Below are 21,980 nucleotides of genomic sequence, written 5' to 3' on the forward strand. Positions count from 1 at the left end.
GAAGGCAGAGGAACCAAAAATCAAATTGCCAACACCCGTTGGATCATAGAAAAGCAAGCAATAGAATTCCATAAAAACATCTGCTTCTGCTTCATTGACTAGGCTAAAGCCTTTGACTGTGTAGATCACAACAGACTGCAGAAAATTCTTAAAGAGATGGGAATACCAGACTGCTTTTACTTGCCTCCTGAGAAATCTGTATGCAGGTCAAGAAGTAACAGTTAGATCTGGACATGGAACAACATACTGGCTCAAAATTGGAAAAGGAGTACATCAAGGCTATATATGGTTACCCTGCTTATTTAATTATATACAGAGTACATCATGTAAAATGCTGGGCTGGATTAAGCACTAGCTGGAATCAAGATTTCTGGGAAAATATCAATAACCTCAGATATGCAGATGATATCACCCTTATGGCAGAAAGCAAAGAGGAACTAAAGAGCTTCTTGATGAAAGTGAAAGAAGAGATTGAAAATTTTGGCTTAAAACTCAGCATTCAAAAAACAAAGATGATGGCATCTTGTCCCATCACTTCATGGCAGATAGATGAGGAAACAATGGAAATAGTGATGGACTTTATTTTGTGGGGATGCAAAATCACTGCAGATGGTGACTGCAGCCATGATATTAAAAGATGCTTGCTCCTTGGAAGAAAAGCTATGACCAACCTAAAGAGCATATTAACAAGCAGAGACATTCCTTTACCAACAAAGGTCCATCTAGTCAAAGCTACGGTTTTTCCAGTAGTCGTATATGGAGATGAGAGTTGGACAATAAAAAAAGCTGAGTGCTGAAGAATTGATGCTTTTAACCGTGGTGTTGGAAAAGACTCTTGAGAGTCCCTTGGGCAGCAAGGAGATCAATCAATCAATCCTAAAGGAAATCAATCACTGGAAGGACTGATGCTGAAGCTGAAGCTCCAATACTTTGGCCATCTGATATGAAGAACTGAAAAACTGACTTAATGGTAAAGACTCTGATGCTGGGAAAGATTGAAGGCAGGAGGAGAAGGGGACAACAGAGGATGAGATGGTTGGATGGCATCACCAACTCAATGGACATGCATTTGAGCAAGCTCCAGGAGTTGGTGGTAGACAGAGAAGCCTGGCATGCTGCACTCTATGGGCTCACAAAGAGTCGGACATAACTGAGCAACTGAACTGAACTGTAAAGGGTGTGCAGAGGAGGCCATTTGACTCAGACCTCACCTTGCTTCCTACTTCCCTCCCCAGACTCACATCACAGGTGGGACTCCCCAGAAAGCAAGCTCCAATGCAGAATGTTTATAGGGGAGCCTCCTGGGGTCAGTCCCATTGAAAGGAAGGGAGGATGGTGGGGCTTGTGCAGAGGGAGAAGCTGGGCTGAGAATCTGAAGGACACTCTGGCTCAGCCCATGGGGAGCCCTGGAGCTGGGATGCTCTAGAGCATCAATCAGGACAAGGGGATCAGGTCTGTATATTCTGGGCAGGCCAGTCATCAGATACAGTCCTTCCTGCAGTGTGACCAGGAGGAAGCTCTTTTCAGCCCCCTGAAGGGGGGTGGCCCAGCACCAATGGAGTCCACGTCATTCGCGGTCACCCAGTTCCCTTTGGCCCTGGCCACCCTTTTCGTCTGTGTTAGTCACACAGGCAGGTCTGTAGCCATGGACTGTAGCCTATGGCCCGTCCATGGGATTCTCCAGGCCAGAATACTGGAGCGGGTTGCCCATTGCCTCCTCTGGGGATCTTCCTGAGTCAGGGTTTGAACCTGGGTCTTCTGCATTGCAGGCAGATTCTTTACCATCTGAGCCACCAGGGAAGCCACGCTTTTTAGCCAAATGCTTTTTTTTTTTTTTTTTTTTTTAAGATTTTTTTCAATGCAGACCATTTTTTAAGTCTTTATTGAATTTGTTACAATATTGGAGGCGGTTGTTTAGTCCCTAGGTTGTGTCTGACTTTTGCGACCCCATGAACTGTAGCTCACCAGGCTCCTCTGTCCATGGGGATTCTCCAGGCAAGAATACTGGAGTGGGTTGCCATTTCCTTCTCCAGGGATCTTCCCGAATCCAGGGATTGAACCCAGGTCTCCTGCACTGCAGGTGAATTCTTTACCAACTGAGCCACAGGGAAGCCCATATTACAATATTGCTTCTGTATTTTTTTTTATGTTTTGGGTTTTTGGACATAAGGCATGTGGGATCTGAGCTCCCTGACCAGCAATTGAAACTGCACTGTCTGTATTGGAAGGCAAAGTCGCAATCACGGGACCAATAGGAAACTTCCTAATATGTTTATTTGTTGACTTTTTATTTCTGCCTTCATGGCATGTGGGATCTTAGTTCCCTGGCCAGGGATCAAACCTGTGCCCCACGCAGTGGAATCGTGGAATCTTAGCCACTAGACCACCAGGGAAGACCCCTGAAATGCTTGTTTTTAAGTTTCATTTTCTTGTCGCTGCGGAGGATCCCTTATGCTTGAATGAGCTGTCAGGGGCCTCTCTGTTCCATTCCCAACGCCCTGCCCCTTCCCCAGGGTCAGAGTCCACATGGAGGGGCAACTGGGCCTCAGCCTCAGCAACCTGGAGAGGAGAACCTTAAGAATCAAGGCGTCCCCCCACCGCTTTGGGCTTCCCTGGTGGCTCGGATGATCAAGAATCTGCCTGCAATGCAGGAGAACTGGGTTCGATCCCTGGGTTGGGGAGACCCCCTGAAGAAGGGACTGGCTACCCACCCAAGTATTCTTGCCTGGAGAATTCCATGGACGGAGGAGCCTGCTGGGCTACAGTCCACAGTGTTGCAAAGAGCTGGACACGACTAAGCCACTAACACTTTCACTTTCCCCACCCTCTCCCACCTTTCCTTTTTTTCAAAGACAACTTTCTGGGGCTCTGGATTTATATAAAGCTCACATGTGTCAGTTTCGGGCAGCTGGACAGTTGCAGAATGCCACTTAACCCTCCTCCCACCCCACCAGAGGCTCAGTGTTTGATTAAGAATATGCTGGGTCTGGCAAAAGTAGTTGCAGGTTATCACAAATCTGTCATAAGGAGGTAAAAATACAACACAAAATATACTTTTCCAAATAGCTGTTCCTAACACTTCATGGACAGAGGTGCTGCCAGACTCCATAGGAGGGAGATGAGGGTGAGGGAACAGGGGTTTGGCGAGTAATAATGGGGGATGAACCCTGCGTGGGAGGGGGACAGGCCCCCAGTGTGGTCGGCTGGCCCGAGGGGTGAGCTGCCCCTGCCTGGGAGGGAGGCTCTGGCGCATCTCAGGAGGGGACTGCCAGGGACTCATCTTCGCTTCCTGTGTCCCCTTCCAGCGCCATGGCGTCCTGCCCCGTCCTGCAGAGGGAGAGGGTGTTCCAGTCGGGAGCCCACATCTACAGGATCCCGGCTCTGCTCTACCTGCCTCAGCAGAAGACCCTGCTGGCCTTTGCAGAAGAGCGGACGAGCAAGAAGGACGAGCATGCCAAGCTCATTGTCCTGCGCAGGGGAAGCTACGACACGTCCACCCGCCAGGTCCAGGTAAGGCTGGACAAGGGTACCGCCGCTCTGCTGGGCATACGGGGACAAGCCCACCCTTAGATGGGTGAGATCTGGGGGCCAGAAGGCTCGAGGACCCACCAGCGATGGACAGAGAAGGTACCCCTCAGTGATTGCCTAGATCTCACATGGGTTCACCCAGAGCGAGTTCGGCTGGCCTGGTGGCATCTGCTTTGGTACAAGTCAGTGCGGGAAACTGGTTTTGGAAAGATTCCCCTACATCCTTGAGATGCTGAGGGAAGACCAGCTCAGCATCACCTACCTGGGAGGCAGATCATCGTCCGAGTAAAATTAACCTGGGGTGGGTGGTTGGGGCGATTGCTCGGGACCTGAAGTTCCAGCACGTAGATAAGTAATTCTGATGAAGACCCCCAAGGCTGGCTTATCACATATGAAGAATTTAATATTGTTATTATCTTAACTGTGCGGTCATTGTTCCCTTGTAGTTGCTTAGAGCATGGGTTTGAAGCAGAGGGACCTGGGTTCGTGTCCCGGTTCCACGGCTAACCAGAAGTACGGCCTTGGGAGGCTCATCTACCTTATCTCAGCCTCTCAGTCTGCAGATGGAGGATGGAGGTAGTACTACCTGTGCCCCAGGAGTTAGAGGTTAGGATTAAATAAGACCATGCATGGGTGTTACACCCTTAACACATGTCTGCCCTTAGACTCATGCACTGGGGGATGGTTATTAAGTAATAGGAGCTTCCATGCTAGTGGTAAAGAACCCGCCTGCCAGTGCAGGAGACATAAGGGATGCCGGTTTGACCCCTGGGTTAGGAAGATCCCCTGGAGGAGGGCTTGGCTACCCACTCCAGTGTTCTCGCTTTAATGAACAGGGATAGACAGCAGAGTGGCAGCGTCTATGACAGAGACTCAGGGACTACGGAAGCTCACTGAGTCCTAGGGTCATGGTGCTACCCCCTGGCAGACCGCATTAGTCGAGTATTGTTATGCCCAGAGTCCGAGTCCCCAAAACTGAGAGAATAAGACGTCCACAGCAATGCAAAAGCATGAAGGGGTTTTATTTCTAGCTCGAGCTAGGGCTCCCACCACATCTAACACAGTGGAGTGGAGCAAGGAGCCCCGAGCCCAGATTTACAGCAGCATTTATAGGTTTTAGAACAGAGAGTTGGCAAGGGCTGATTGGCTGCAGGAGTTTCCTAATATTTACTAATTGGCTAATCTTTATTGGCTGCAGGGGTTTCCTGGTATTTACTAATTGGCTATTGGCTGCAGGGGGATGTCTTTTACGTCCTGATAAACTCAAACCAGGTTACGGGGAGTATGCTGATTAGACAAGTCCTGGCATCCGAGGGGATGACCTTACTGGGCAATGACTCAGCCTTTCCCGTGAGTCCTACCTTAGTCCCTGAAGCCTATCATGGCATTTGTTAGGTCCCAACAGTATGATGTATAAAAGATGGGAGGTGATCGTCACGCTCGGTCCCACCCTGGCAGACCATTGGTTATTCCTAAGGCTTTGTTTTTCAAGAAGGGGAAGCTGGATGGAGCTGTTAAGTTGAAGGATCCAGGACAGAGCTGGGCAGGGCTGGTGCCCGAAGCATCTTTGTACTTGAGGTCTAGCACGTCATGGGTGCCCTGGATGGGTGCTGGAGGGATTGGGTGGGGTTGGGTCATCTTACAGGGAGTGAGGTGGAGCCCTGGCTCCCGCTCTGGGAAGTGTTGTGAGGGTGAATGAACGCTAGACCAAGAATTCTCCCCTACGACCCCTCATGCTAACTCGCCCGCCCCCAGAGCACCCCCCCTTGCCACAGTCACAGGCCCTCTCCAGGCTGTGCTTCTCCCCCTCTCCTCTCCCACAGTGGCACTCACAGGAGGCAGTTTCCCAAGCCCAGCTGGAGGGCCACCGGTCCATGAACCCAAGCCCCCTGTATGACGAGGCCACGGGCACCATTTTCCTCTTCTTCATTGCCATCCCCGGGCAGGTGTCGGAGCGTCACCAGCTTCAGACCAGGGTCAACGCGACACGGCTGTGTCAGGTCACCAGCCCAGACCACGGCAGGTCCTGGAGCCCCCCTACTGACCTCACGGACTCTGTCATTGCCTCAGCCCACAAGGACTGGGCCACATTCGCGGTAGGCCCTGGGCACTGCCTGCAGCTGAGCAATCCGACGCGGAGCCTGGTGGTGCCAGCCTATGCTTACCGCAGCCACTGCTGCCTGAAGGCGCCTTCCCCCTCCGCCTTCTGCTTGGTCAGCCACGACCACGGGCGCACATGGGCGAGAGGGAGCTTTGTGGACCAGGACACCCTGGAGTGCCAGGTGGCTGAAGTCAGGGATGGGCAACAGAGGGTGGTGTATCTGAACGCGAGGAGCCCCCACCGAGCCAGGGTCGAGGCCCAGAGCGCCAACAACGGCCTGGATTTCAAGGAGACTCAATGGGTGCAGAAGCTGGTGGAGCCCCCCAACGGCTGCCAAGGGAGCATCGTCAGCTTCCCCAGCCCCAATGTGGGCTCCGAACCCCCAGACTGGTGGCTGCTCTACACCCACCCGACTGACCCGCAGCAGAGATCCAACCTGGGCGTGTACCTCAACCGGTGGTCCCCTGTGCCTGCAACCTGGTCAGAGCCCACCCTGCTGGCCCCCGGCAGCTGTGCTTACTCAGACCTGCAGAGCATGGGCACCAGCCCTGACGGGTCCCCCCTGTTCGGGTGTCTGTATGAATCGGACGATTACATGGAGATCGTCTTTGTCATGTTCACCCTGCAACAAGCCTTCCCAGCTGAGTTTTTGCTGCAGTGAGCGGTGAGCCCGCTGGGTGCCGCCCACGAGGGCTTTGCCCACCAAGGGGCTGGTGGTTCTCTTCTGCCCAGGCCCCTCTGGACTGGGGAGGCCACCTCTTGCTCCCCTCTGTTGAACATGTGATCAAAAGGGTGCCTAGTGTGTGTCTGCCGCTGGGCTCCTTTCCTCTGTTGTCTCAGCCTCCCCAGAGGATTCTATTTTCAGCCCAGCAACTGAAGGAACCTGGCTTCTTGGGGCCCCTGGGGTCAGCCTTCAGGTTTGCTGCAGGTCTTCATGAATTGTCTAGTCCAGCCCATTTCTCCTTAGCTCATCACGTTCCTGGGCACAGGCTGGGACAAAGATGCAAATTAGCAGAGACGTGTGTGTACGTTTGTGTGTCTGTGTGCATCTCTCTGTGTATTCTCAATGATTTAGAGCAGGGACCATGAACACAGCTTTGCAAGGAGGTAAGGCAGGGTCTAGGAAAAGTAAGCTGGCTTATATTTTTGTGTAAGTTTCCCAGGGCTGCTGTAAAAAAGTACCACCAACTTAGTGGCTTAAAAGAACAGAAAATTACTCTCTCACAGTTCCGGAGGCTAAAAGCCACAAATCAAGGTGTTCACAGGGCTGTGCTCCCCCCAAGGGAGCACGGGGCACATCCTTCCCTGCCTCGTCCAGGAGCCCAGGCCTCCCTTAGCTCGTGGCTGCATCACTTTCAGGTCTGCCTCCGTCTTCCCATAGCCCTCTCCTCTTTCCTCTCTGCTTTCTCTTCTGTATCTTTTAAGGACACTTAGGGCCCACCTGGACAATCCAGGATGACCCTTCATTTAACTACATCTGCAAGGACTCTTTTCCAAATAATGTCACATTCACAGCTATGGTTTTTCCAGTAGTCATGTACGGATGTGAAAGCTGGACCATAAAGAAGGCTGAGCACTGAAGAACTGACGCTTTCAAATTGTGGTGCTGGAGAAGACTCTTGAGAGTCCCTTGGACTGCAAGGAGATCAAACCAGTCCGTCCTAAAGGAAATCAACCCTGAATATTCATTGGAAGGACTGATGCTGAAGCTTTAATACTTTGGCCACCTGATGGGAAGAGCCAACTCATTGGAAAAGACCCTGATACTGCAAAAGATTTAGGGCAAGAGGAGAAGGGGGTGGCAAAGGATGAGATGGTTGGATGGCATCATTGACTCAATGTACATGAGTTTGAGCAACTCTGGGTGATAGTGGAGGACAGAGAAGCCTGGCGTGCTGCAGTCCATGGAGTCACAAAGAGTTGGATACAACTTAGCGACTAAAGCCCCATCAATGAAAACAACAAAAACCCCAATACAAAAAGTTTAAGAAAAAATTGCTCTCTTAAACACTCTCCTTTCACAGAGGTCAGGCAGTTGCATGCTAAGTGCTTTACTCATGTCTGACATGAGTTTGAGCAAACTCCAGGAGATGGGGAAGGACAGGGGAGGCCTGGCGTGCTGCAGCTCACGGGGTTGCAAACAGTCGGACCCGACTCTGCGACTGACTGACAGCGCAACAGTAAAAAAGGAACAGCTACACACAGCAGCGTGGCTGATTTTCAGACACTGTGTGAGTGAAAGACTGACTCAAAAGAGTGCACTCTTTGTGATTTTATGGATATGAAATTTGAGAACAGACTAAACCAATCTTCCAAATAAATCAGGAGTGGCCAGCTCTGTGGAAGAGAGCTGTTCACTAAAAATGGGCTGCTGCTGCTGCTGCTAAGTCACTTCAGTCGTGTCCGGCTCTGTGCGACCCCATAGACGGCAGCCCACCAGGCTGCTCTGTCCCTGGAACTCTCCAGGCAAGAACACTGGAGTGGGTTGCCATTTCCTTCTCCAATGCATGAAAGTGAAAAGTGAAAGTGAAGTCGCTCAGTTGTGTCCGACTCTTATCGACCCCATGGACTGCAGCCTACCAGGCTCCTCCGTCCATGGGATTTTCCAGGCAAGAGTACTGGAGTGGGGTGCCATGGGCTAGAAGGAGACTTCTGGGTGCTGGAGACCTTCTCTTGCTTGATCTAGTGCTGGTAAGGTGAGTGATTCCATGTGTTAAAAAGAGTGAGCTGTGAGTACAAGGCAAGGTTTGTGCACCTCACACTGTATGTGTTATAGCTCAATAATAAAATAAACACTGAACTGAACAGTAGATTTGTTAGTTAAACCTCCACATCGATATATTGTGTTGGGTTGTAAAACTTTGGAAGTGAATATTTTTAATTAAAAATTGGGGGCGGACTGAATATTATTAATGAACTTTTTTGGGGGAATAATTTTAGATTTGCAGAAAAGTTACAAAGATAGAACAGAGTGTTCCCGAACACCCCACACCCAGTCTCCCCTAATATTGTCATCTTATGTAACTGTGGTACATTTGTCAAAATGAAGAGGCTTTGCTGGTACATTACTATTAACTAAACTCTGGACTTCATTCAGATTTCTCTAGTTTTTCTACCAAAGTCCCTTTTCTGTTCTGGGACCCAATCCAGGATACATTCAGTGAAACTGAATTTTTACTGTAATTTGTGTCCTCAGACACACACACACACACGTGAATGCGTGCCTGCTAAGTCACTTCAGTAGTGTCCAACTCTTTGCGACGCTATGGACTGTAGCCAGCCAGGCTCCTCTGTCCATAGGATTCTCCAGGCAAGAGTACTGGAGTGGGTTGCCATGCCCTCCTCCAGGGGATCTTCCTGACCCAGGGATCAAACTCACATCTCTTATGTCTCCTGCATTGGCAGGCAAGTTCTTTTCCCCTAGCACTACCTGGGAAGCCCACACACAAACATACACACACACACACACACACACACACACACACAAATACTCCTTCCAGCAGGCCCCTTCCCTCCTCCGAACTTCCCCTAAAAAATAAAAGTAGCTCAGTCGTGTCCGACTCTTTGCGACCCCATGGACGGCATAGTCCATGGAATTCTCCAGGCCAGAATACTGGAGTGGCTAGCCTTTCCCTTCTCCAGCAGATCTTCCCAACCCAGGAATCGAATTGGAGTCTCCTGCATCACAGGCAGATTCTTTACCAAGGGAGCTATCAGGGAAGCCCACTTGACAAGCAAATGAACAAATAAACCAATGCAGAGAAGTGAGCTTCAGGCCTGGACGCCTGGGGTGGGAATGCTAGAAGCAGTTCAGACTCTGAAGCCTGGGGAAGGGGGCCCTTAATTCAATCACACAGCCACAAGGGGGGTGTGCCACATGGGGGTTATCCCACTAGCAGGGCCCAGATACGGCAGGGAGCGGGGAGCCTGGCCTCTCCCACACCTGCCTCAGCACAGGCAGGGAGACCTGGGGCTCCAGGCTTGGGAGCCCCCTTGGCCCTGGGATCAACTCAGAGCTGCTACCATGCACCTCAGCTCTGTCTGTCAGCACGCCCCTTTTAACTGTCTGGTCGGGTGGACTTTCATAGTGGCTCAGCTGGTAAAGAATCTGCCTGCAATGTGGGAGACCTGAGCTCGATCCCTGGGTTGGGAAGATCTCCTGGAGAAAGGAAAGGCTACCCAGTCCAGTCTTCTGGCCTGGAGAATTCCATGGACTATATAGTCCATGGGGTCGCAAAGAGTCAGACACGACTGAGCTACTTACACGTTCACTTTCACTTTCTGGTGTGACCTTTCCACCCGTGATGGTCATGGGAGCCTTTCCACATCTATGTCCTGGCTTCCAGCAACAGCAACCGAGGCCTGGACTCCTGGGGCCTGGGGACAAGCTCCTGGAAGCCATGGAGAATGGGATTCTGGGGCTGGGGAGTGGACGTGGCTGCTGGCATACCTGCCCCTGGGGAGGGGGCACCAAGGCCCTGTGACAAGGCCGGTATGGTAGGCTGAATATTGACCCCTAAAAATGTCCACCTCCTTGTCCCTAGAACCTGCAACTGTGGCCTTACGTGGCTACAGGGACTTTGCAGATGGGGTTAAGTTGGGGATCTTGAGACAGGAAGGTCATCCTAGGTGAGCCGGGGGTTGGAGAATGTAGACGTGATGACCCGGGTCTGCAGCACCGGGAGGCGGGGGAAGGCTGACTACAGACAGAGAGGATGTGATGCTGAAAGTCAACGCTGCACTGCTGGCTTCGAAGCTGCAAGGAGCCATAAGTCACGGAGGGCAAGCAGTGTAGCTCTGGGGGCTGGAGAAGCAAGGAAGGACCCTGGAGGGGGCGTGGCCATGCCCCTACCTTGACGTTAGCCTGCAAAACTGATTCCAGGCTTGTGCCCTTCATAACTAGAGGAGAATGGCTTGCATGCACTCTCAGTCGTGTCCAACTCTTTGTGACCCCATGGACTGTAGCCCACCAGGCTCCTCTGTCCATGGGATTCTCCAGGCAAGAATACTGGAGAGGGATGCCATTTCCTTTCCTGGGGGATCTTCCTGACCCAGGGATCGGACCCACATCACTCAAGTCTCCTGCACTGGCAGGCAGATTCTTTACCACCGAGCCACCTGGGAATCCCAGAGGGGAAAAAGCGTGTATAGTTTTAAGCCACCAAGTGGGTGTGGGTTTGTTACAGTGACAATGAGAAGCCAACTCGACTCTGCTCTTCTTGCCTCAGCAGCTGAGAAGGGAGACCAGGGGTGGTGAGGGGAGGGGTTGCTTCTGCACTCAGCTCTGAGCGTGATAAGCACATCCCGGGACACCTCAAGGTCACAGTGCCGCCCAACATACAGAAAGTGAGAAGCTAGGAAAGGGATCACTTCTGTTGTGTTTGCTGGTGTTGTTCAGTCCCTAAGTCAGTAATTGCGACCCCATGGACTGCAGTGCACCAGGCTTCCCTGTCCTTCACTATCTCCCGTAGTTTGCTCAAACTCATGTCTATTGAGTCAGTGATGCCATCCAACCATCTCATCCTCAGCCACATTTCTGTCATGTCCTCATGTAATTCCTCTCTTTGGCCCATCCTGATATCTGATGACTCAAGGGAGGAGAAAGGGGAGTGTTGACGTCTAACTTCCCTCTTGTCACAACCTTTCCTGCGACGCCAGAATCCCCCCATCCATCCTGGGGAACCCAGGCCTTCCTGATCTGAAAGGACTCCATCTTCCAAACCCTCAGGAGAGGGTGGATAGACTATGCTACCATGGCAACCTTCTAGTCCCCCCAGTCAGCCCTAAGGGACCTGGGCCATGTCCTAAGGGTTATGGTCTGTGGGCAAGGGGTTAGTGCCCAGGACCCTTCCTGACCTATTAAATGTGGAATTGGCTGTAGCCTTCCAGGCTCCTTTGTCCCTGGGATTCTCCAGGCAAGAATACTGGAGTGGGTTGCCATTTCCCTCTCCAAGGGAGTCTTCCTGACCCAGGGATCGAACCTGCATCTCTTATGTCTCCTGCATTGGTAGGTAGGCTCTTTACCACTGGCACCACGTGGGAAGCCTATATTGAATGTACCAGTATCCTGAGAATCCTTAGCCCCACCTGGGTCCTTCTATTCTTGGTCAAATAGGATCGATGGAGCCCCACTGCACCCTGCACCATCTCTACAGCCCCTGCCTCTCTGATGGAGGCAGGCTTCCTGAGGACCGGGGACCTCCCTGAGTGGGCAGAGCCCACCAGATACCTATTGTCCAGAGACCAGAGCTCAGAAACACAATCAGAGCCTAGAAATCAGCACTCTTGTCACTATGAGAACCCCTGGGACAGGGTCATCATTTCCAAAATGTCCCCACTTATTTCCCCTCTCTATTCTGGAAGTTCTGGAGTTTCTTTGGTGGCTTAGTCAGTAAAGAATCTGCCTGCAATGCGTTCGACCTGGGTTCGATTCCTGGGTTGGGAAAATCTCCTGGAGAAGGAAATGGCTACCCACTCCAGTACTCTTACCTCGAGAATTCCACGGACAGAGGAGCCTGGTGGGCTACAGTCCATGAGGTCTGCAAGAGTCGGACACGACTGAGTGATTGAACTGTCTTTGTTCTGCCCAAACAGCTGATAGCTCACGGGAACTGACTGAAGAGCTGAAAACTACATGCCGTGGTCTCTCCTGTGGCCACACGCACTGCTGACACTTTGCAGAATGGGTCCCCGAAGGACCCAGGAATGGATCATGGTCGGCGACATGGCCAAGGCCCCCTTTCCCACACCACCCACTCCAGGTGCCAAGAGTTTGGTTTGCTTCCCTGGGATGGCTAAGGCCGCTGTTATACAGCGGAGTGTTTTTAGTGTCAGCCATGGAGTAGATGATGTTCTGGGAGCTGGGGATTCCCTGTAACAAGACAGAGCCCCTGTCCTCAAGAAACCTGAACCTCGTGGGAGCAAGTGGATGATAAACACGTAAGCAACTTAGAGCAAATTGTAACTCTGTCCAAGTTAGCGATAAAGAGAATATAAATGTGGTCAGAGCTTCCCTGATGGCTCAGTGATAAAGAGCTCGCCAGCCAATGCAGGAGACCTGGGTTTAATCCCTGGGTCAGGAGGAGCAGCTGGAGATGGGAATGGCAACCCACTCCAGTGTTCTCGCCTGAGACATCCCATGAACAGAGAAGCTTGGTGGGCTACTATCCATGGGGCCATAAAAAAGTCAGACACGACTTAGCAACTAAATAACAAGAAGATAAGAGGAGGTGACACTTGAACGGAGGCCCTAGAGAAACAACAACACACTTTGTTCCCCTCAACGAGGTATAGCCGTGGACCCAGCACCTCACCAGCGTCCAACTGGCAGCTGGCCCCCAGGACCTCAGTCTCTCTGGCCTTTCCCTGGTGTTGCCTTTGGGGTCCACATCGTGGGTTTCCATCTGCCGTGTATATAGAGCAGAGGTTCCCATGGTGTGGTCCCCAGAGAAAGAGCGTCACCTGTAGAGCCGTGAGAAATGCAAACCCTTAGGTCCTGCTGAATCCGATAGACCTTCTGAATCTGAAACTCTGGGGGCGGCCGGGAGCGCCCAGCAAGCTGGCTTTTAACAAGCCCTCCAGATGATTCAGACGTGTGCGGAAGTTTGACAACTTGAAGAAACCCTGGAATAGAACCCAACCTGTTCAGTACTTTATTCAAGATGCAGGAAGATCCTCTCGGTTCTGCAACCTCCCTTGCCACCCTGGTGGTCTTCCTGATACAAACAGCCCTGGTGGGATTTAAGGCCTGGCCCCCAGATGAGGGTGGTTGATGAGGGTGGAAAGAAAGGTTGGCAAAGCTCCTCCTTACCCTGGCTTCCGCTCTGCCTTCAGAGGAGAAGGTATGGCCAGGCACACCTGTCTAACTTGGTCAGAGTGATCAGAAAAGGATGTTCTCTGGGCCTGGAAGGAAAGTCCATGGGGTCTCAATGAACCTTCCTTAGGGGCAGCAGGTGTGCAGCCCACTCATGTGTTGCCAGCCTCTTAAACTGTGCCCTCCTATGTCAGCTGTGGTCCACCCCACCCTGGCTCAACTAACACCCTTCCTGTGTCGCAAATCCTGAGCTACACCTCTGGGTGCTTGGCAGGTAAGTCTGGTCCCTCCTGGCCGTTCTACAGCTTAGGTTTACATTCCTAGTTAACATAACCTAACAGAAAGGTTGACAGTGAATTTTTTGCTGGATTCTAAAGCCACGAAGCTACTCAGACAGCTCCTTCAGCTTTTGCGTGCATAGGCTGTCCATCTGGGCAGCCCTCCTGCCCTTGACCAGTCTACCACCGGCCTTTGTTCCTTTAACACACATGTGTGCCAGGTGCACAAGATCACGGGACATGAACGCAATGAAGTCAGCCACTGGACAGCCTGTCTCATGACAGTGGACGCTGTCTGAAATTTGTCAAGACCAAAAATGAAAAGGCTGGGAGAGTCATCTTTTAGTGTGGTCCACCATGCCATGGCAGAATCTGCCTCCTCCCCAAGAGTTTTAATCATGCCAAAGCCACACACACATGCACACATACCTGTGCGTACACACATACACCCATGCACGCACAGTGCACCCACACACACATACCCATGCACACACACATGTACCCATGTACGCACACCCATGTATGCACACACATGTACCCATGCACACACACACACATGCACCTGTGCACAGACACACCCATGCATGCACACATGCATGCACACCTGTGCACGCACCCATGCACCCATGCACACCCATGCACCCATGCATGGTCACACATACACACCCATGCACAGACACACATGCACACATACACACCCATGCATGGTCACACACATGCACCCGTGCACACACACATCCGTGCACACACGTGCACTCGTGCACATGCACCCGTGCGCACACACCCCTGCACACATATACACAAACGCACCCACACACACACATGCACCCATGCATGGTCGCGCACACACACCCGTGCACAGGCACACACGCACATACACCCATACACACACATGCACCTGTGCACACACACATCTGTGCACACTCATGCACCTGTGCACATGTACCCGTGCATGCACACATGCACACACACGTACCCATGCACACACACATGCACATACTCATGCACCCATATGCAGACACTCGTGCAGTTTCCTCTCCTCTCCTCCCCCAGGGACCATGGTGACTTCCTCAAGACCACACAGCCAGCCACTTGGAGACAAGGCCAGCAGAGTAATTGGGTTTTCTCAGCCCAAACCAACATTTGCACATCTGTTCCGAGTTGTCTCCTTCATCTCTTCCTGAACATCCAACAAGTTCACAGAGATTCATGTGTGTGGATTTTGGGACATGGAGTTCTGCTTGGCCCATCTCCAGAGCCTGTGTCCTTGACTCTGGGCACCGCGCTGCCTTCCCGGGCATTCCCTCCTAGCCTCACCAGAATGGGTGGAGAGGGAGCCAAATGTCAGCCCTGGTGTTCAGACTTGCCAGCCTGGTGTGCCTCAGAAAGTGGCGATTCATGCAGAGCTAGGAGGAGCTGGAGAGCTCAGAGTTCAAGGCTCCTGTGCTGCGTTGTAAGAGTTCAGGCCACACTGCCACCCGCGTCTCATCCCCACCCGTGTCTCATCCCCACCATGTGCAGACAAAAGGAAAGAATCCAACATTGAAATGTGATGCTTAAATCATGCTGCTCCAAGCAGAAGTGAGAAAGCTGACTGTACTTTTGGCAAGGTGTTGCTTTTTCAAGTTCCATTTCTGTACTCTTTTTAGGGGAGGGTTTCAGAGTAATAGGTGCCAAATATTTTGAAGTACAAAGAAGCAAAAGAAAAAAGAAAACACCCATAATCCCACTAACCAGAGGCACATTTTCTTCTGGGTTTTCATCTGCGAACTTTTCTTTCTTCCCCAAAATTGAGAATATGCTGCACAATGAATCATGCCTTTTCCCCCACTTGAGCTTATATCATAAGCATTTCCTCCACACCATTTTCTTGCAAAAGATAAGACATCAAGAGACGCACCTCAAATTATTTAACTATCCCTTGAATATACAAAATTGAAGTTCCTTACATTTTTTTTTCTGTTATAAATACACTGAGATGAAAACCTTTGTGAGTACCTTTTAGTCCTTATCTGCGGTTATTTCTGTAAATTGAATCCCCTGAAAAGAATTACTGAGTCAAAGATGAGCAGTTGAATTTTCTTGAAATGTGTAGTTTGTAAATGGAAGGCCCAGTTCCCAATTATGCGTTTAAAATGCCCTGAAATAGCTTTCTCCTTGTACACTTTAACACAGCTGAGCTCCAAGAAAAGATGATTATCATACATTTGTTCTTTAGTTCATAAATCATGGTCCCTGCTTTCTCTCTGATGTGGTTTCTAACCTGGTTAAAGACCAGAGGCGGACACTGGTGGTACAGCGGTTAAAAACAGTCTGTGTGCAACACAGAAGACGCAGGAGACCTGGTCTGCGTGCGATACAGAAGACGTGGGAGACCTGGGCTTGATCCCTGGGTGGGGAAGATAGATCCCCTGGAGTAGGAAATGGCAACCCAGCCAGTATTCTTGCCTGGAAAATCCCACGGACAGAGGAGCACGGCAGGCTACAGTCCCTGGGGTCGCAAAGAGTCGGACACGACTGAGGGAGCACTTAATACATCTAGAATCTTGTGGCTCAGCTGGTGAAGAATCCACTTGCAATGCGGGAGACCTGGGTTTGATCCTTGGGTGGGGAAGATCCCCTGGAGAAGGGAAAGGCTATCCACTCCAGTATTTCAGCCTGCAAAATTCCATGGACTGTACAGTCCATGGGGTGGCAAAGAGTTGTACATAACTGAGTCACTTTCACTTTTCTAGAATCAAAACGTCAAAAGAACCCTGAATATTGCCTGTTCGAACTTTGCTTACAATCTGACAAAATTAGAACAGAGATGTGGGGAGATGAGTGACTGCTCAGAGTGGCACAGTCCAGGCCTGGACTGGGTCAGGCCCCTGCAGGTACCCCCACCCTCACTCCTGCCCTGGACCGGCAGGAGTTCAAGGTTCCTGCGAAAACACGTGGCCTGCTGACCACGGTCACCTCCTTTCCTTTTCCTCCATTCCATCAGACCCTCTCTTCCACGCAAGGAGGCTCTGGGTCAGAGGGCGCTCAGCTAACCCTTGTCATCTGACTCACATTCCATCCACGTGTGGAGCACTTTCCTTCTCTCTAGACCTTTCAGGGTGACATTCTGAGTGTGGTTTTATAACTTCAGGGCCACCGATTTTCAGTGAGAACCTAACTTTCAGTGAGCTAAATGCTTTGCTTTTTTCTTTAATCCATCAAGATGATCATTGTGCATATTCATTGTGTGTTAAGCACTGAGCTGAGGGTATAAAACAAAAGTGAACGTCTCCTGGGGATTTCCCTGGTTGTTAAGGCTTTGCCTTCCAATGCAGGGGATGCGGCTTCAAATCCTGGTCAGGGAGCTCAGAGCCCACATGACTTGAGGCTAAAAAACCAAAACATAAAACAGAAGTGATACTGTAACAAATTCAATAAAGGCTTTATAATGGTACACCTCAAAAAAGTCTTTACAAAAGTGAATGCCTGTTGAGGCCTGACTGTGCAGCAGGCATCATCCCAGGCCCTTTGCAGGCATTCACTCATTCAGTCCTTCCAACCACACTATTGGGCAGGTCACTATTATCACCCCCATTTTACAGAGGAAGAAACTGAGGCAGAGCAGAACTAAGCCTCTTAACCATGATTTTATTACAAGCCAGGAAGAGGCCAAGCCAGGAGGTCAGATCTCTGTCTGCCCTTTTCCTGCCTGACTGGGGAGGAGTGAGGTGGTGGGCATGTCACAGAACAGCATAGGGTGGGAACTTCAGGGCGGCAGAGGCCTTGTGCCCTAGGGTCTGGGGCAGCATCTGGGCACAGGGCAGACTCTCAGTCAATGTCTGTTAAGTGAAAGATGAAGGGATGAATGGACACATGCGAGGATCCGATGTGGTCACAGCAGAGCTGGAGTGAGTGTAGGAGAGAGTCAAAAAGACCAGTATAGGAGGGCGAGGTGTGGACCTTGAAGGGCTTGCTATAAGCTGCCAGGGAGCTTGAGTTCCATCCAACGTTAGAGGATCAGTGTAGGTCATGCTAGTAGTATAAAGAACCCGCCTCCCAGTGCAGGAGACAGAAGAGATTGAGTTTGATCCCTGGGTCTGAAAGATCCCCTGGAGGAGGGCATGGCAGCCCACTCCAGTATTCTTGCCTCGAGGATCCCATGGACAGAGAAGCCTGGCGGACTGCAGTCCCTGGGTTTGCACAGAGTTAGACACGACTGAAGCGACTTCGCACCCATGATCAGGGAATTTCACCTGGAGGAAGGGCAGGCTCAGATTTGCATTTTAGAGAGCCCTGGTAGAAATCTGGAGGACAGAGCGAGAGGTGTGGGTGGGCTGGTAAGGAGCCTGAAGGAAGATGGGCTGGAGAAAGTCCTCCTGAAAATTCAGGGGACAAACCACACAAGAGTGGAGTGAAACCAGCTGTACAGAAGGGAGTGGACCCCAGAGGGCTCCATCAGTGATCTAGCAGCTGTGGGTGGGGATGAAGATGCCATTCAGACTCCGGCTTGGGAGACTGGATAATCTAGATAGGTGATGCACGTGGAAGAGCAGGTTTATGATGCACAGATGGAAAACTCAGACAAGGTGGGGCTCACGTGTCCATTGGATATGCACGAAGGCAGCTGGAAGTGTGGGTGGGAGCCCAGGAAGGAGGTCAGGGTGGGAAGTGCAGTTTTGGAAGATGTTAAGTGGCGTAACGCCCTGAGCGCATGGGACAGACAGAGAGAAGTTCAAGAACACAAGCTGGAGAAATGCCAGGGTATTAGAGTGTGGAGATGAGATGGGATGGTCAGAGAGGAAGATGGGAAACTGGACAAGACACCCAAAGCACTGCAAGGAGGCAGGAGAGGCCTCCAGGGTCACGTGCTGTGACAAGGACTCAGGAGCAGGAAGTCCATAGAGATCGGATGAGAAGCTTTCAACGGGAGGTGATGAAATGTGACAGTGAGGACGGATCATTCTCCAGAGTCATCAGTCAGCCAGTCAGTTCAGTCGCTCAGTCGCTGCGACCCCATGGACTGCAGCACGCCAGGCTTCCCTCTCCATCACCCACTCCCGGAGCCTACTCAAACACGTCCATCGCGTTGGTGATGCCATCCAACCATCTCATCCTCTGTTGTCCCCTTCTCCTCCTGCCTTCAATCTTTTCCAGCATCAGGGTCTTTTCAAATGAGTCGGTTCTTTGCATCAGGCAGGTGGCCAAAGTCATCAGGTAACGGGAAAAAGATAGAGCAGGCAAGGAGGAGGCAAGTGGGTGCCTGGTTCTCGGTCATGGCTGCCCATGGGCCAAGCCAGAGGATGTGTGCACCCCAGCAGAGACATGTCTATTCAATTGGCCTGGGATGGAGCCTTTCAAATACACAGTCAAGGCTGAGAACCACTAGCAGGGAAGAGTGCTGTGGTTTTTTAAAGATGGAAAAACACTGAACTAGCTTATGGGGGAGGGGGAGGAGTAAGACTGGGGGAGAGGAGAATATCCAGAAGGGTCAGGGTGGCTTCGGAGTTGTCCCAGCAGGTAACAAGGGAACCCTGGAAAGATACAAGAGGACCATGGGGCTAGAGGCTGACATGGATGCATTCGTGAGTGGTCTGGGATACCCAGACAGAAAAGTGAGGGTTTATTTTTTTTTTATAATGAGCTGCTCTGAAGAGTGTGGAAAGGTGAAATAGGAAAGCAAGATGAACCAGAAAAGTACAGGTTTTGGGAGGCCAGCCAATAAGGAAGGCAGAACTGATGTCTGGAAAACACTGGCCACCATGCTGGTTGGAGCTGTGGGTTTGTTCGGTGCCAAGCTGCCTGGTAGGGGGACTTCTCTGATGAGGGTCAGTAACCCTGACAGGAGGTAGTCTGGCTGGAGGTTTTCAGGGAGGTATGGTAGGAGGAGGGGGGTGATGAGGTGACTGAAAGCCCCAAGGAGAGGAGTCTAGGGTGTGGATGCTGTGTGTGGTAGGGGCTGAGTGTGTGGATGTGGGGAGGGAAAAAGGCAGAGTTGGGGCAAAGATTGGGGCTTACGAGAGATGGAAGGGAAGGAGAACTGGGTCTGAGGGGTGGAGCTAGGTCTAGAGGTCAAGTTTTGGGGTGCAAACAAACATTTCAAGGATGGCAGCTACAATGGGCAGTTCAGTCAGTTCAGTCGCTCAGTCACGTCCGACTCTTTGTGACCCCATGAATCGCAGCCCGCCAGGCCTCCCTCCATCATCAACTCCCGGAGTCCACCCAAACCCATGTCCATTGAGTCAGTGATGCCATCCAACCATCTCATCCTCTGTTGTCCCCTTTTCCTCCTGCCCTCAATCTTTCCCAGCATCAGGGTCTTTTCAAATGAGTCAGCTCTTCACATCAGGTGGCCAAAGGATTGGAGTTTCAGCTTCAACATCTGTCCTTCCAGTGAACACCCAGGACTGATCTCCTTAGGATGGACTGGTTGGATCTCCTTGCAGTCCAAGGGACTCTCAAGAGTCTTCTCCAACACCACAGTTCAAAAGCATCAATTCTTCAGCACTCAGCTTTCTTTATAGTCCAACTCTCATATCCATACATGACTACTGGAAAAACCACAGCCTTGACTAGACAGACCTTTGTTGACAAAGTAATGTCTCTGCTTTTTAATATGCTATCTAGGTTGGTCATAACTTTCTTTCCAAGGAGTAAGTGTCTTTTAATTTCATGGCTGCAATCACCATGGGCAGTGATCTTGGAGCCCAGAAAAATAAAGTTAGCCACTATTTTCACTGTTTCCCCATCTATTTGCCATGAAGTGATGGGACTGGATGCCATGATCTTCGTTTTCTGAATGTTGAGCTTTAAGCCAACTTTTTCACTCTCCTCCTTCACTTTCATCAAGAGGCTCTTCACTTTCTGCCATAAGGGTGATGTCACCTGCATATCTGAGGTTATTGATATTTCTCCCGGTAATCTTGATTCCAGCTTGTGCTTCTTCCAGCCCAGCGTTTCTCATGATGTACTCTGCTGCTGCTGCTAAGTCACTTCAGTTGTGTCTGACTCTGTGCGACCCCATAGACGGCTGCCCACCAGGCTCCTCTGTCCCTGGGATTCTCCAGGCAAGAATATTGGAATGGGTTGCCATTTCCTTCTCCAATGTATTCATGCATGCTAAGTCACTTCAGTTGATGTACTCTGCATAGAAGTTAAATAAGCAGGGTGACAATATACAGCCTTGAAGTACTCCTTTCCCGATTTGGAATTAGTCTGTTTTTCCATGTCCAGTTCTAACTGTTGCTTCCTGACCTGGATACAGGTTTCTCAAGAGGAAGGTCAGATGGTCTGGTATTCCCATCTCCTTCAGAATTTTCCAGAGTTTATTGTGATCCACATAGTCAAAGGCTTTGGCATAGTCAATAAAGCAGAAATAGATGTTTTCCTGGAACTCTCTTGCTTTTTCCATGATCCAGCGGATGTTGGCAATTTGATCTCTGTTTCCTCTGCCGTTTTTAAAGGCAGCTTGAACATCTGGAAGTTCATGGTTCACGTATTGCTGAAGCCTGGCTTGGAGAATTTTGAGCATTACTTTACTAGCGTGGGAGATGAGTGTAATTGTGTGGTAGTCTGAGCATTCTTTGGCATTGCCTTTATTAGGGATTGGAATGAAAACTGACCTTTTCCAGTCCTGTGGCCACCGCTGAGTTTTCCAAATTTGCTGGCATATTGAGTGCAGCACTTTCACAGCATCATCTTTCAGGATTTGAAACAGCTCAACTGGAATTTCATCACCTCCACTAGCTTTGTTCATAGTGATGCTTCCTAAGGCCCACTTGACTTCACATTCCAGGATGTCTGCTTATACATCAGCTATACCTCAATTTAAAATTTTTTTTTGATTAAAAAAAAAAAGACTAAATGAGTCCATAAGGATGGGGTCCTAATCCTATTGGGTTGGTGACCTTATAAGAGGAAGAGAGATACCTGTGTGTGTGTGTGTGTGTGTGTGTGTGTGTGTCTGTGTCTGTCTGTCTGTCTGTCTGTCTGTCTATCTGTCTATCTGTCTCTGTCTCTCTCTATATATACAGGTACTGAAGGGAAGCCAAGTGAGGACGCAGTGAGAAGCAGCCATCTGTATCATGATCTCAGGCTTCCAGCCTCCAGAACTGTGAGAAAGTATTGACAAACGTCTAGTGGTGAAGGCCTCTGGGCTCTGATGTTTTGTTACAGCAGCTTGTGCTACGATACCGTCCACCTGGCACTCTGGGCTGGTTGCTACAGCCCTGAGGGATGAATAAGACAAACGTGGCTTCTTGAGGAGGTGATAATTAAGGAG

General features: G+C 50.7%; 1 protein-coding gene across 1 annotated transcript; it reads left to right on the plus strand.

Annotated features, from left to right (window-relative positions):
• Nucleotides 1-3,309: 3,309 nt before the first annotated feature.
• NEU2 (neuraminidase 2) lies at nt 3,310-6,290 on the plus strand. The gene is made up of 2 exons (XM_052638250.1): nt 3,310-3,510; nt 5,352-6,290. Exons 1-2 carry the CDS (start codon nt 3,310-3,312, stop codon nt 6,288-6,290), a joined length of 1,140 nt encoding a protein of 379 aa, XP_052494210.1.
• Nucleotides 6,291-21,980: the final 15,690 nt, after the last annotated feature.

Source organism: Budorcas taxicolor, chromosome 3 (assembly GCF_023091745.1).
Source record: "Budorcas taxicolor isolate Tak-1 chromosome 3, Takin1.1, whole genome shotgun sequence".
Classification (NCBI taxonomy): domain Eukaryota; kingdom Metazoa; phylum Chordata; class Mammalia; order Artiodactyla; family Bovidae; genus Budorcas; species Budorcas taxicolor.

Bases quoted from the DNA above. Each gene is read 5' to 3' on its own strand.
- NEU2 (XM_052638250.1), top strand. From the start codon at position 3,310: ATGGCGTCCTGCCCCGTCCTGCAGAGGGAGAGGGTGTTCCAGTCGGGA. The intron at 3,511-5,351 runs GTAAGGCTGGAC...CCTCTCCCACAG, and splicing joins CGTCCACCCGCCAGGTCCAG to TGGCACTCACAGGAGGCAGT.